General features: G+C 55.6%; 1 protein-coding gene across 1 annotated transcript; it reads left to right on the top strand.

Moving 5' to 3' along the window:
• The first annotated feature begins 1,965 nt into the window (after positions 1-1,965).
• Positions 1,966-8,954, top strand: Nudt14 (nudix hydrolase 14). Its single transcript, NM_001106760.1, has 5 exons — positions 1,966-2,118; positions 4,805-4,848; positions 5,263-5,327; positions 5,539-5,776; positions 8,639-8,954. Exons 1-5 carry the CDS (start codon positions 2,038-2,040, stop codon positions 8,877-8,879), a joined length of 669 nt encoding a protein of 222 aa, NP_001100230.1. The 5' UTR covers positions 1,966-2,037; the 3' UTR covers positions 8,880-8,954.
• Positions 8,955-13,597: the final 4,643 nt, after the last annotated feature.

Below are 13,597 nucleotides of genomic sequence, written 5' to 3'. Positions count from 1 at the left end.
AGGTGGCTTCTCTTGTCTTGGGCACTGGCCACATGGTGCCTTCCCACCCCACCCACCCCCTTCTGACAAACCCCTCTCCATCCATGCTCCTGCGTTGCTTCCATGGTGACCATGACCATCTATCGAGCAGCCACTCTGGACCCTGGCCAAAGCCCCCTGAACAGACATATTTCTTGCTCCTGTACACAGGTAGCCCTTTGCTGTGACCCACGGATACCAGAAATCTAGGCCACCTCAGTTTATACTAACAGTCAAATGTGACTTTCCCCTACAAGGCTCTGTAAAGTTGTGGGGGCTTCCTGTTTTCCTCCTAGGCAGGCCTAGTGAGTGCAGGTAGCCCCCAGCTAAGTGATACTGGGCCCTTTAGTCTCTACCTTTGTCTGAACTGCTGGTTATGGCAGTGAGAACTCTGTGACTGGTCCCTACTGTCTGCACACACTCTAGGGAGACAGGGTCTACTAGGAGGCCTCTGAGATTCCGGAAGACACCTACGAGGGCTTTGGCTGTGGGGACTAAAGGAGCTCTTGGTTGGTAGTCACTCCGACCTCCAGGACACTAGGTGGCCAGGCCAAAGCTGGAAAGAACAGTACTTTAGGAGAGGGGTGTGTGTGTGTGTGTGTGTGTGAATGTGGGGTGTGTGAGAGAGTGTGTGTGTGTGAGTGTGTGTGTGGTGTGTGTGTGAATGTGTGTGTGAATGTGTGTGTGAATGTGTGTGTGGTGTGTGAGTGTGAATGTGGAGTGTGCGTGTGTGAATGTGTGTGTGTGTGAATGTGGGGTGTGTGAGAGTGTGTGTGTGTGAGTGTGGTGTGTGAATGTGTGTGTGGTGTGTGAGTGTGTGTATGTGTGTGTGAATGTGGAGTGTGGGTGTGTGAATGTGTGTGTGTGAATGTGGGGTGTGTGTGTGTGGTGTGTGTGAGTGTGTGTGTGTGAGTGTGTTTGAGTGTGGTGTGTGTGTGAATGTGTGTGTGGTGTGTGAGTGTGAATGTGGAGTGTGCGTGTGTGAATGTGTGTGTGTGTGAATGTGGGGTGTGTGAGAGTGTGTGTGTGTGAGTGTGGTGTGTGTGTGAATGTGTGTGTGGTGTGTGAGTGTGTGTATGTGTGTGTGAATGTGGAGTGTGGGTGTGTGAACATGTGTGTGTGTGTGAATGTGGGGGTGTGTGTGGTGTGTGAGTGTGTGTGTGGTGTGTGAGTGTGTGTGTTGTGTGAGTATGTGTGTAGTGTGTGTGTGTGTGAGAGAGAGAGAATGTCTGTGGTGTGTGTGTGTGTGGTGTGTGTGGGGGTGTGGTGTGTGTGTGTGGTGTGTATGGAGGGGGACGTGTGGGGGGTTGTGTGGTGTGTGTCTGTGTGTGGTGTAGTCTTTAAGAATGGCTCTGTGAACCATGTGTCTGTCCCATATAGGGAAGTCATCTCCCGTGGAATTTGGAGTGGCCTGGAACTTTAGATGCATCTGGATTGACACTGTGATGGAGCAGGTATGGGGCCCTGACTAGCTGCTGTAAATGTGTGTAGTGCGCTAAGGAGCAACATGGCCTCTGTGAAGAACAGTCAGAGACAGGAAGTCGCACTTTCTCTCAGACAGGGTCAGGTCAGCTCTATATGGGCTGGGGCTTTCCTGGAGTCTCCCTTCACCAGCCTTTTCTCTTAAGATTTGTTCTGAGAGAAGTCTTCTTCCTATTCGCCCCTTCTGTATGCTCCAGTGGTCACCCTGACTCCCCAGACTTGGGAAGGGAGTGGGGTTGTTACTAACCCGGGCCAAGCAGACACCTGCTCAGTTCACCTACCACGGTGATCCCCTCTGATTCCTACCCGTTGGAGGCTTCATGTACCTCGAAGCCCTCCTCCACCCTACCCAGTTCGTGTCCACTTTATGTAGGGCACTTATCTGAAAGCACCTCCCTCGCGTGCAGCACTCTGCAGGTGCTACCTGGACTCTGTGGCCCGCCTTCCGGCCCGCCCCGCGCGTGAACTGGGCATGCCCAGAAGTGCGTAGACACGCCCGCCTGCTTGGATCCGCGGAAGACACTGCTCCGCGCCACCATGGAGCGCATCGAGGGGGTGGCCGTGGGTCTCTGTGCCCATTCGCCCTACCTGCGGCCTCTCACGCTGCACTACCGCCAGGTGATCCGCCCCGCTCGCATGTCTCCGCGTGCTCACCCCCAAACCCCTGCGTTGCAGGCCCGGCCCCGCCCCCGAGCTCAAGCCTCCGCCCTGAGCGGATTCTCAGAGCTTGAGCTCCGCCCTCCTGCAGTCCTGACCGCGGGTCAGTCCACCCGGAATGGCCTGGGAAGGGCATGCGAGGAGAATCTCTCTTTCCTCCAAGATTTGACTGGCCCTCCATTTCTGACCGCCTGTCGATACTTTCATGCAGTTAGACCCCTTGATCTTTGGGTATCGGGGCAGGAAGAACTCTTGGGAAACCCCACATTTGCAGAAACCCTCCTTTGCGCCTTCTTTCAAGCTCCTCCTTCAAGCCTTAACAGAAAGTATGCTGTCTGGAAGAAGCCTCCTCAGCCTTTCGTAGTTCCCAGGTGTCTCCCAGAACAACAGGGCCATACATAACTATCTCACATGGCACCGTGGGGGTACATAGTAGGTACACAGAAAACATTTGTTGAACCTACTTGCTGCCTCTTCTCTTTCCCCTTACCGTGTGGTCTTCTCTCTCCCCTACCCTGCGTAGCCCTGCCTAGCAGGCCTCTGGCACATTACCTATTTCCACTCTCTATGTGGTCTGATACACACTGTTTTCCTGACCTCATCAACGTAACCCTGCCTGGGTTTCAGCTTAGATCAAACCACCCAGGGCTTGGCATTTGTCCAGCTCTCCATCCCTCGACAGTGTTGTGGCCCCCAGCCTGAAAATCCCCTTGGCTCTGGTGTGTTTGCTGTATGGAGGTCTTTCCCCCCTACCCCTAGGTGCAGCAGAGGTAGTATAGGCTTGAGGGAGCAGTTGGATTCATTGAGGAACAAAGGGTAGAGACGAGACACGGAGGTCAGGATCCTTTTCCCTTTCACTGGCTGGTGACATGGGTGGCCACTGGGACTCTTACATACCCAGCACCTGGAGTTCTGATGGGCAGTGGATGGCCCAGGCTAGTTCACTCTCCCCCCACTTCCTGGGAAGTGCTGTGGGGTGGCTTTGCAGACTTGGCTGGCAGTCCGCCAGCACACTTAGACTGATGGCATTGGTAACCAGAGCCCCGTTGAGCAGGCAGTGGCCCCGCCATAGTCATAGCTGAATGGGCCAGGCAGCATTTCCTTGGGAGCTGAGGGACACCGGGCTGGGCTGTGTTTGCCATGGGTAGGGGGATCTGCAGCCTTTAACTGACCAAGAGCAGCAATGGCCTGCCCTATACAACATGGGTCCACTGCCACATTCTAGAACTGTCTTTCCCTTCCAAGGCCAATTTCAGCTTCTGTGGCCCTTCCCACAGTTCTGACAAAGTGTTTGACCCTGAGTCAAGAGGGTCCTTGGAAGTCACCTAGGGTGACACCTGAAGGGAAGCCGTGGGGGCAGGCAAGACAGGCAGGCTCACTGCAGCCTGGGCAGGTAGCTTTCTTTGGAGCCTGCCTGGGTGGCTGGAGATCGGGCAGGCCTGGGCTCGCCTCTTGAGGTGGTGCTTCAGCGGCCTCCTGGGCAGCCTGACCTACCCGGGACATTGGCTCTTGTCTCCCCCTGGAAACCAGACTGATGCTGCCCTCTCAGGATCTCTCTCCCTGCTGGCTCAAGTCTACCTCTCTGATTTGAGATCTCTACCTGTGAGACTCTCTCGTCTACCTTTCTCCACCTGTAGACCAACACGAGGAAGCCCTGTGGCTGTCTTCAATCTCTGTTTGTCTGTCCTCTCAAATTGTTGCCTGGCAACACACTGTCTCTGGGACCCAGGCCTCTGTCTTTTTATGCAGATTGGATGGAGCCCCGGCATCTGTGGTGGGCTAGGCAGGGCTCATGAATGACCCAGAGGTGGACTAAGCAAGTCCGCCCCACCAGCAGAGATCCTTCAGGAAGGAATGCTGGCTCCAGTCCTAGGAGACAAACTGTCTTTCCAAGTGGCATTTTGATGCTGGGGATTGTGGGGATGGTGGGATCTTTCTAACCTTGTATACAAAGCACCGTTGACGCCCTTTCTGGGTGCCCCCCTTATCTATTTCTTTTTTTTTTTCCCGTTTTTTTTTTTTTTTTCTGAAGCTGAGAACCGAACCCAGGGCCTTGCGCTTGCTAGGCAAGTGCTCTACCACTGAGCTAAATCCCCAACCCCCTTATCTATTTCTTGAGTGCTACCCTACATGCAGGGACAGCAGGACTATGGGATGTGTAAGAGATAACGCGAGCCTGAAAGAGGGCGGGGCAAGTATTTACCATCCATCTGACATGCGCAGATCCGCCGCTGCAGCGTAAGCTGTCCGGTGGCGCACGGGAGCTTCGGCAATGAGTGCGTGACTTCTGCTCTGCCCACCTGGAATCCTCCCTGCCCTGCCTAAGGGTATCTCATCTGCTTTTCCTGTGTCCTCCGAGCTCCTCCCCACACTTGGTGGCGGCACAGGCCTCTGTCCTTTGTCCTCATGAAATGCCTTTCCTGCCCTTTGCCAAAGTTTTCTGCCTTACCTTTCCCAGAACATCAGGCTATCCTGACCTCCCGGGCAATCTCCTCCACCTGCTCCAAGTCCCCATTCCTGAAGGGTGCAGGCAGGCAGTAGGCCTCCCTGCTGGGAGCTGCTACAATGGGTCTGTCTGACCCCTGTGCATCTCCATCTGTTGGTGGCAGCCACTCACCCTTCCTGATTGCTACCCTGTCTCTTTCAGGATGGCGTCCAGAAGTCCTGGGACTTTATGAAGACACATGACAGGTGAGAGGGGCTGGCCTGGCCACCGAGGAACTCCCCAGTTCCTGCTCTTTTTGGTGTCTTCCGACACCCAGTCTCTGACTCTCATGTCCCTGAGGCCTGCTGGCTAAGTCAGGTAGTGGCTGGGAACACCAGGCCCTTAGTAAGATCTACTGATCTTCCTCAGGATCCAGAGCATGAGGGTGTGACAGTTGGGAAACTGGCCAGCAGGGGCCTCCACTTTCCCAGCTGCCCAATATGTTGTCTCCCCTGCCCCTCTCCCGTGAGCTGGAACATAACAGGTCAGGGCCCTAGCCTGACTGTGTGGTCTTCCCATCTGAGCAAGGCCTGTCATGGGAAGAGAGAATAGCAGGATGGAAACCAGGGCTCTGAGGAGAGGGGGATGTGTCTTTATTGAGTTCTGTTTCCCCCACTCAGTGTGACGATTCTCATGTTCAACTCTTCTCAGAGAAGCCTGGTGTTGGTGAAGCAGTTCCGGCCAGGTGAGACCAGCTGGGTGGACAGGAATCAGGAACAGGGGAATTATAGCATGCTTGAAAGAGATGAGGCCCTTCCTTGATCCTGAGGGTCTGGATGCTGATGCTGTGGTGGCTACAGGGGAAACTGAGGTCCAGCAAGAGATGCCTGGCCCAGAGTAGACTACTCTGAGGTGACCACCCTGTGGCTGTGTCTCCCCCCACCCCCCCATACCAGCTGTCTATGCAGGCGAGGTAGAGCGTCACTTCCCAGGGTCTCTGACATCTGTGGACCAGGACCAGCCCCAAGAGCTTCAGCAAATACTGCCTGGCTCAGCGGGAGTGATGGTGGAACTCTGTGCCGGTATTGTGGACCAGCCTGAGCTCTCACTGGAAGAAGTGGCCTGCAAGGAGGCTTGGGAAGAGTGTGGCTATCACCTGGTCCCCGCCGATCTACGCAGAGTTGCCACGTACATGTAAGGAGGCTCGGCAGGGTGGAATGCTATCAAGTGTGGTCCAAGGGATAAGAGGGGCCGTGGATGAGAACCCTGTCCCCAAGGGCGTACAAGCATGGGACTAGAAGAGGGTTGGTGGACCATGCCTCAGATCCTAGGCTGAGCCAGACCTGAGGCTGGTTCTGGAGCTTGCTAACCCCGTGCCCCTACCCTTCAGCCCCAGCCATGTGGGGTTGGGCTCCGGGTGGCAGCTGCTGTCGACAGATGCCCCACTTCCTGTGGGATTAAGCACCGGGCGCTGGGGGTGGGGTGAGTCACAGCTCTGTTCTCAGCCGGTGGCTCAGGAATGAGGGAAGGACGAGTCCTGGGGAGGAGAAGGAGGAGGGACTACCCCTACTGAAGCCCAGGTGCCAGCCACTCATGCCTCCCTCAGGCGGCCAACCAGGGCTTCCTTCCTCAAATGGGAAGCTACCCCTTGCCTTAGGATGTTGTGTGCATTCCTGACCCCTGCTGAGATCTTAGGGCTGAAAAAAGGTCGCATGGTGCCTGTCACCCCCCAACAAGGCTGTGTACTTCTGACCACCTTCAACCAAGAAGGACCAGAGTCCCTGCCACCTCTCTCCTGGCACACTTAACGGAGCCAGGGCCCTCCTGCCTCCATCCCTGGTGACCTCACCCTGTAGCACCAAGCGGTGGATCCAGAGTGTTCATTATCTTACTTCTGGAGGGCTGGCCTGTGTCCTATGCTATATCCTCCATGTGGACAGCCAGTAATGCCTGAACCCTTCAACTTCCAACATGGCAGTGTTTAGGTCAGGGGGAACCTAAGGAGCCTGACCGTGATAGGAATCTGGCCTGTGTGTGGGACAGACAGGGATAGACGGCAGGAGGGAAGTTTGTGTGCATGCGTGCATGCATGCGTGCATGCGTGCGTGTGTCTGTCTGTGTGTCTGTGTGGGTGTGTGTCTGTGTGGGTGTGTGTCTGTGTGGGTGTGTGTCTGTGTGTGTCTGTGTAGATGTACTGGTAGACAGTTCAGAGGTTTCATAGGCAGGAAGGACCTCTCTCTGGCTGTGTCCTGACTGAAGAAGTGTGCATGTGTCTGTGTGTCTATCTGTGTGTGTATGTGTGTGTCTGTCTGTCTGTGTGCCTGTGTGTCTATCTGTGTGTGTCTATGTGTCTGTGTGTCTGTCTGTGTGTCTGTCTCTCTCTGTGTGTGTCTGTCTGTCTGTCTGTCTGTCTGTCTGTCTGTCTGTCTGTCTGTGTGCCTGTGTAGATGTCCTGGTAGACAGTTCAGAGGTTTCATAGGCAGGAAGGACCTCTCTCTGGCTGTGTCCTGACTGAAGACGATACTGGACAGCCGGTGAGTGTTCTGGACAGTGAACACCCTATCCATTTATACTTCGAAGAGGAGGGTATGTCTGTGAGGAAGCGTGACTGAGAGTGAGGCTGAATGACATCAGAGCAGCTGTCCCTGTGGCCTGTATGGGGACCAAACAGCCCAGAGCCCACCCACTTACTGGTTCCCTGCCTACTACCCCAGAGGTAAGCCAGTCCACTCCCTTGATAGTCGAAGATGGCCAGGCCCAGGGGGGTCCAGGGCCTCCCTTATTGTTACATTGTAAATGAGATTAGAACCAGCCTAGGCTAGGGCCAGCTCCCTCATTAGCTAGGGAAAGTGAGACCGGAGGCTGCACAGACTGGCTGATTTCAGTCACAGGTACAGCCATGACTACCAGAAAAGTGGGTTCTCACTTAGGGGTGTGTGGGGATAAAGTGGCTGGGCATGGTCAGTCTGGGGTGGGGGTCCTCCTCTTGGGTACTGGGAGGATTTGACTTCTTCCAGCTCGTTCCTGCCTCCATGAACTGTCCTGCTGTGAGATTCCCTACCTCCACCCCCACATCCAGTCCCTGGCTCCCCAGCCAGTCAGAAAACTCTGATATGGATAGGGCTGGCTTGGGCCTTAGCAGTTATGGAAGTCAGAGGCTCTGGTTGAATACAGCAGGAGTCCTGGGTAGGGGCCTCACAGATTCTAAGGACCTATTACAGGTTCTAACACCACTTGCTTCTCACCTCATGGCTTCTGTATATGCGCAGTCCGTGTCCAAAGTCCCTGATCCCCCACTCATAATCTGCATTCAGAGATGCCTGCCGCCTCCACGGTCCACACAGGTGCAAAGGTAGCAGATCCTTGTGGCTATGGGATAGAGGCTGTTTTCTGACTAGCTGCTAACTGGGAACCACTTTCAGATCTTAGTGATGCCTGCAGGTCCTTGCTGTGTGTCTTCTTACAACACAGCAGCTTGTCTGGTCTCTGTGCCAGCAGAGAGTTAGCAGACCTCTTCGAAGTTTGAGCATGAAGCTCTCTTGTGAGCTTGCCTGATCAGACCAGGCCTCTATATCCATGCATCTCCCTCAGGCTGAATTCAGTCAGCTAGTCAGACAAGTCCTGGTTCCATGACATAAGGTGCCTCTGACATTTTTTGTGTTCCGCTAAATGTCAGATGTCGTCATATTCATCTTGACAGTTTGACGGCGAGCCTAGCCACTGGTAGCTCAGCCATCGCTCCAGCCAGGATATCAAATCCATCTTAAAAATCATTTCCGTGCCCTCGATGGCTACCTCTGTCACACAATAGCCGGCATACCCAACATGCACGAGGTTCCCCCACTGTAGGAGGCACACACAGACACATAGACAGACAGACAGACAGACAGACAGACAGACACACACACACACGGACATACCCACGGTGGGGTGGTATTTGGGAAGGGTGAAGCCACACAGAGTTCTGACCACCAGGAAGCTAGAGTGGGAAGCACGAAGGCAGGGTGTCTGGCAGGGCCAGCATGGTGTCTCAGCGTCCCCCGTCCTACCTGACAGGTCTGGAGTAGGGCTGACTGGCTCCAGGCAGACCATGTTCTACGCGGAGGTGACAGATGCCCAGCGAGGTGGGCCTGGCGGAGGCCTGGCTGAGGAGGGAGAACTCATCGAAGTGGTCCACCTGAATGTGGATGACGCCCAGGCCTTTGCAGACAACCCTGACATTCCCAAGACTCTGGGTGTTATCTTCGCTATCTCCTGGTTCTTTAGTCAGGTGGTTCCCCATCTGAGCCTCCAGTGAGACCCTGGGGCTGGACAGGCCTATCCCATCCACTCATTCATGCCCTGCACACTCAATAAAGCATGTGTAATTTTTACTGATGTCCGCTGGCTTTGAGCACTGTGTCCTTGGTGAGGAACAGTGCCTTGGAGGGTAGCAAGGTCTCCATATAAGTCCTCTGTTCCTCTCCTGATGGTGCAAGTGGGAGGCAGATGGTTGTCTGTGGGCTGGCATGAGCCTAGGCAGAATAGCCAGCTCATGAGGGGACCAGGCTAGGTGTTCAACCTTGGATGGGGCTGCTCTTCACGTGCATAACATGAACCGTGTCCACAGGAGTAGAGACAGGCCTCAGTTGAGAGGAAATGGGCACAGTACTGCCAATTCCAGAGAGTGTGTACTCCCTGATCTGGGCAGAACACAGGGTCCTTGCCATGCCTGGGGCTGGACTAGAACCACTCCCATTGCCCAGGAACTCCAATCTGGTGGTGTTCTGTATCTGCTGTCTCCAGTACCCTCTCCACGTCTTCTGAGCCATAGGAAGTTGGGAGGAGACCTCTCTCGGCCTTCAGGACATGAATGTCTGTAGGCCAGGTCATCATGGGGATTCAGGGCAGTCATCTTGGTGTGCGCAGCCTGATTCTTACGCAGAACTGCCTTGGGAGTGTGACAGCTCACAATGCTGCTGGCCTAAGGCTCTCTGGCTTGAGGGTAGGGCTACATGCGTAGCTTAGAGCCACTCTGCAGGTCCCTGGAGTGCCTAGCACAAGATAAAAGAGTACTCTGTCCCACCTAGCCAGCTGCATGAGCCACAGGCACATATTTAGGACCCATCTGTGAAAGGTGTGCTCAGGCAACATCCGAGGGACCTGTTGTTTGGTCTGTCTCAGGATAAGGTCAGGTTCAGAACAGAGGACCAGCTTCAAACCCTTCAGCCAGCATCTTGTATGACCTCCTTGGGTCATGGACCACTGATCCTCCCCTCTCCCCCCAGCAGTGAGGTACCCTGGAGGGGTATATCCCTCCCCACCCCCACCCCACCGGTCAGTACAGTGGAGCGCTCAGGTGATGAGCGCATGTCCTGGAGCTCTGGGTCCCAGCAAACCCTTGGAGGAGACGAGGAGCTGAATGAAGTGTTGGAGTCCTAATTGTCGTCACTGAGACAGGCGTGCTGAGGTGGAATGGGTGCTCTCTTTCCTCTCATAGTCCCCCGCCCCGCCCTGGAAGGTGAGGGACACCGGCTTCACCCCCTCCCTGTGCCCCAGGTGGGTGTGACACTGAGGCACCACCCTGCGGAGGCTGTGACATGTGGACTGCTCACACAGCACCACCTGTATGCAAATCTTTGCAGCTTTAGGTGAGGCCCAGTCAGACAAGCTTTTAGTGAAGGGTCCTTAGGTGTATAGTGTGTGACCAGGAGCTAAATACGGGGAGAGGGGGGGCCCGGTGACCCAGCTTCACCCTGATGTTCCCGGGACAGGAATCGACCCAGTCCCTACCATGTATGCCCTTCCCTGACTTTCTGCAGCTGCCCAATGCCCACCATCAGAATCCTGTGGCTCTCAGGGTTGCCCTTGGGTGTTGGCTGTCGGAGGGGCTTCTAGTGGGCACTGGGCGAGGGAGGGCTCAGGCCTGAAGGATGGGTTAGGAGTCAGGGCACCTGGGTTTGGTTAGAGTCCAGTCCCTCACTCAGCTCTGCAGCCTGACAGGCAGGTCAGCAGGCACCGCTCCTTGGCCTAATGGAGCTGGCATCGATTTCCCGGCTTGGGGTGGGGGGGCTGTAACCGGAAACTCCCCTCCCTGGACGCTATATTTAGCATCACAGGACATGGGCGGAAGCATAGCTCACTCCAGAGCCCAGCCAGCTCCGTCCAAATCCTGGGCTGCCTCATCCTTCAGCCCTGTCTCCAGGCCCCCCTCTGTGCCCACCCAACTCAACCCAAGCACCCATTCAGAAAAGGTCCAGACCCCCTAGTGCTAGGAATCTTAGAGCCGCCAGGTGGGAGCCCAGAGGGTGTTGTGCCCAGTAGGTGATGCAGGCCTTCCTGAAAAGGACCCCCAACAGAGTCAGGTTAGGGATCCTGAGCCCCCAAGTACACTGGGAGCAGCATCAAAAAACAAAACAAAACAAAACAAACAAACGAACAAACAAAAGAACAAAAAACCAACCTACAAGGTTAGGAGGGTGCCCATGGCAGTTCTTCCCAAGGGCTGCAGAACTCTGTGCAGAGGGGATTTTCATGGGAGGGACCCTCTCAATGCAAGTGACCACCTTTCACACCTTAAGCGTTTCCTGGTCACCATCAGGCAAGGTTGTGGCTCCCTGAAGACAGGAGGAGGTCATTACCACTGTGGGGATAACATCTGGACTCGGCAGGTGTCGCCCAGATATTGAATATTCTGCCATAATATCCACCAGCTGTTCTGGCCAAGGGGACCCAGGTCTCACTCACAAAGTGCCTGGATGGATAGGAGAGGCTGACTACATCTCCCTGCTTTCCAAGGTGTGCTGGTGGCATATCTGCCTTGGACCAGTGTGTAAGGTGAATCCCGTGTTTTGGCCAGATGGAAGAACCCCTTCCCTGGGCCACTGCACCCACAGCTCTGAGCTCAGGGTGGGGGTGGGGGCAGGTAGGCTGAGTCAGGAAACCACGCAGAAGCCCTTGTCAGCACACCATGGCTCTGCCTGCCGGCCTGTCCTCCTACAGCTGGCTGACAGCAGGAAACACAGAGGTACCCGCAGGGAGGGGCTGCAGCTCCATGCTAAACTCCCTCTCCTCAGCCCCTGCACCGACAGTCACTGTCCTGACTATGCCCGTGCCTTTCATCAGCACTGGAGCATCACCCTGACCTCCCCTCCCACCCCTCCATGCCACAGCCAGGGACCTCGTGAAAATGTAAGTCACGGTGTGGCACATCCCAGCCCTGGTCTTCGTGACTTCTCACTGATGGTCAGCAGGAAGACTGCAAGATCACCACCCGCTTTGGTTGGACTGTCTTGTCCTCACGAGCCCTTGTCAGGTTCCCTCAGCCCCAGAACTTGGGCATATTGCTCCTTCTCTTCCCCTTGCTGGCCCTACCTGCGGGTCTCATAGGGAGCCCTGGCCTGGTTTGGACTCTCACGGTTTGCTTGTCTACAGAACATGTCTAAGCCATCATTCCTCTGTAGACAGAGGCCCCTGCAGGTAGACCAGGGCTGTGGTTGCCTAGTTCACAGCTTGACTGAACACAGGCAAAGCTGGATGCTAAGAAGGCTGTCTGTCTTCTGTGACCTCCTGTCTCTGGGCAAGAGGGAAGGTGATGCTGAATTTGCTAAGGGAATATCTGTTGAAGGATGCAAACAGGAAGACTCTTAATACACACCAATTCCCTTATTCGGTGTCGGGGAGGGGGCCTTATTCTGGGTGTAGCCAGGCCTGGCTCTTGTCTGTTCTGTCATCTACCCTACCTGCCTGTGGGCTCCCCCGGGCTCAGGTTGGAAGGGGAGCACTCTGAGCAGACAGAGCTAGGAATGCTCCAAGGGTAGGGGATGCTGGCTCATCTTTTCAGGCCTACTGTTTCTGTGGGAGATCCTGGATGGCCATTACACAGCGGTAGGGCAGGTAGGTGAACTGGAACAAGGCTTTTCCATGGCTTGGTTCACTGTGTAGGCTGCCTGGCACTGCCCAGGAGAATGGGCAGTACCCCTGATCCACTTTCCATCTACTGTGCCTCTGATTCACCAGCATCAGAACTTCTCCTTCTTCCAGGAAGCCCTGCCTGGCTGGCAGTGACTTGGTCCAGTCAGAGAAGCTAGGGAGAGGAGCCTTGGGGGACATGAGAACCTAGCTATTGTGGGGTTTTTGAAGGGCACATCACCAATCACTGAGGCTAACCGCTGGCGTTGGAAAGGGCCCTGCTGAGTGCAGGAGAGGCAGCTTACAGACAAAGAACCCTTGGCACTGACATGTGGAAGAGGAAATGGTAACCTAGAAACAGGGTCAAGAAATGGTAGTGGAGGGTTGGGTCCCCCAGACTCTGTGACCTAGACTTCCAGACTGTTGGAAAGTAGCTGTCTTGACATGGACCTCTATTCTTTATTTCTTTCCCCTAAATTTGGACTTCTGGCCGGCACATTCCTTGACGATAAAAGGGTCTGGCGATGGCCACCACCTCAGCTTGGAACTGGGGACAGCCTGCAGGAAGGAGCATTAGTTGACCGGCTACTCAACCTGTGCGCTTGGAGGAAGGGAGGGCTGAGCGCCGGAGGGGAGCAGCGCCCCCTGTAGCCAGAGTGAAAGTGGCAGGAGGCTGCGGAGCTGGGGGGAAACTCCTCGGGGGAAGGGGGCGCACCAGGAGTTGGGCTCGCTAGGGTCCCGGGCCCCACCCACTCTGCGTGGGAGCAAAATCCTAATGTGTGCAGCAGGCAGCATCTCCCTTGGGACCAAGAGCAGCGCGAGAGTGGCTGCGCTCTGATGGGAGGGGATCAAGGCAGTGACCTCAGGGGGCGCCCCACTCACTCCCAGGCTGTTAACCCGGGCGAGAATTCTGTAGCAGAAAAGGCCCCACCTCAGCGAGCCTGGGCGCAGGAGAACCCACAGCCCGGTGGCCTGCGCCCCGCCGCCCCGCGCACAGACCGCACCCTCGCCTCCTTTAAAGCTCGGGGTGCCCCCAGCACCCCCCCACGGCCCCACCCCACCGCGAGGCCCCGCCCCCTCATGCATATGCAGGTGCGCGGGTGACGAATGGGCGAGCGAGCTGTC

The sequence above is a fragment of the Rattus norvegicus genome, chromosome 6 (assembly GCF_036323735.1).
Source record: "Rattus norvegicus strain BN/NHsdMcwi chromosome 6, GRCr8, whole genome shotgun sequence".
Taxonomy (NCBI): domain Eukaryota; kingdom Metazoa; phylum Chordata; class Mammalia; order Rodentia; family Muridae; genus Rattus; species Rattus norvegicus.
The sequence above is the reverse complement of the archived record's forward strand: the minus strand, read 5'-3'. Positions and strand labels throughout refer to the sequence as shown.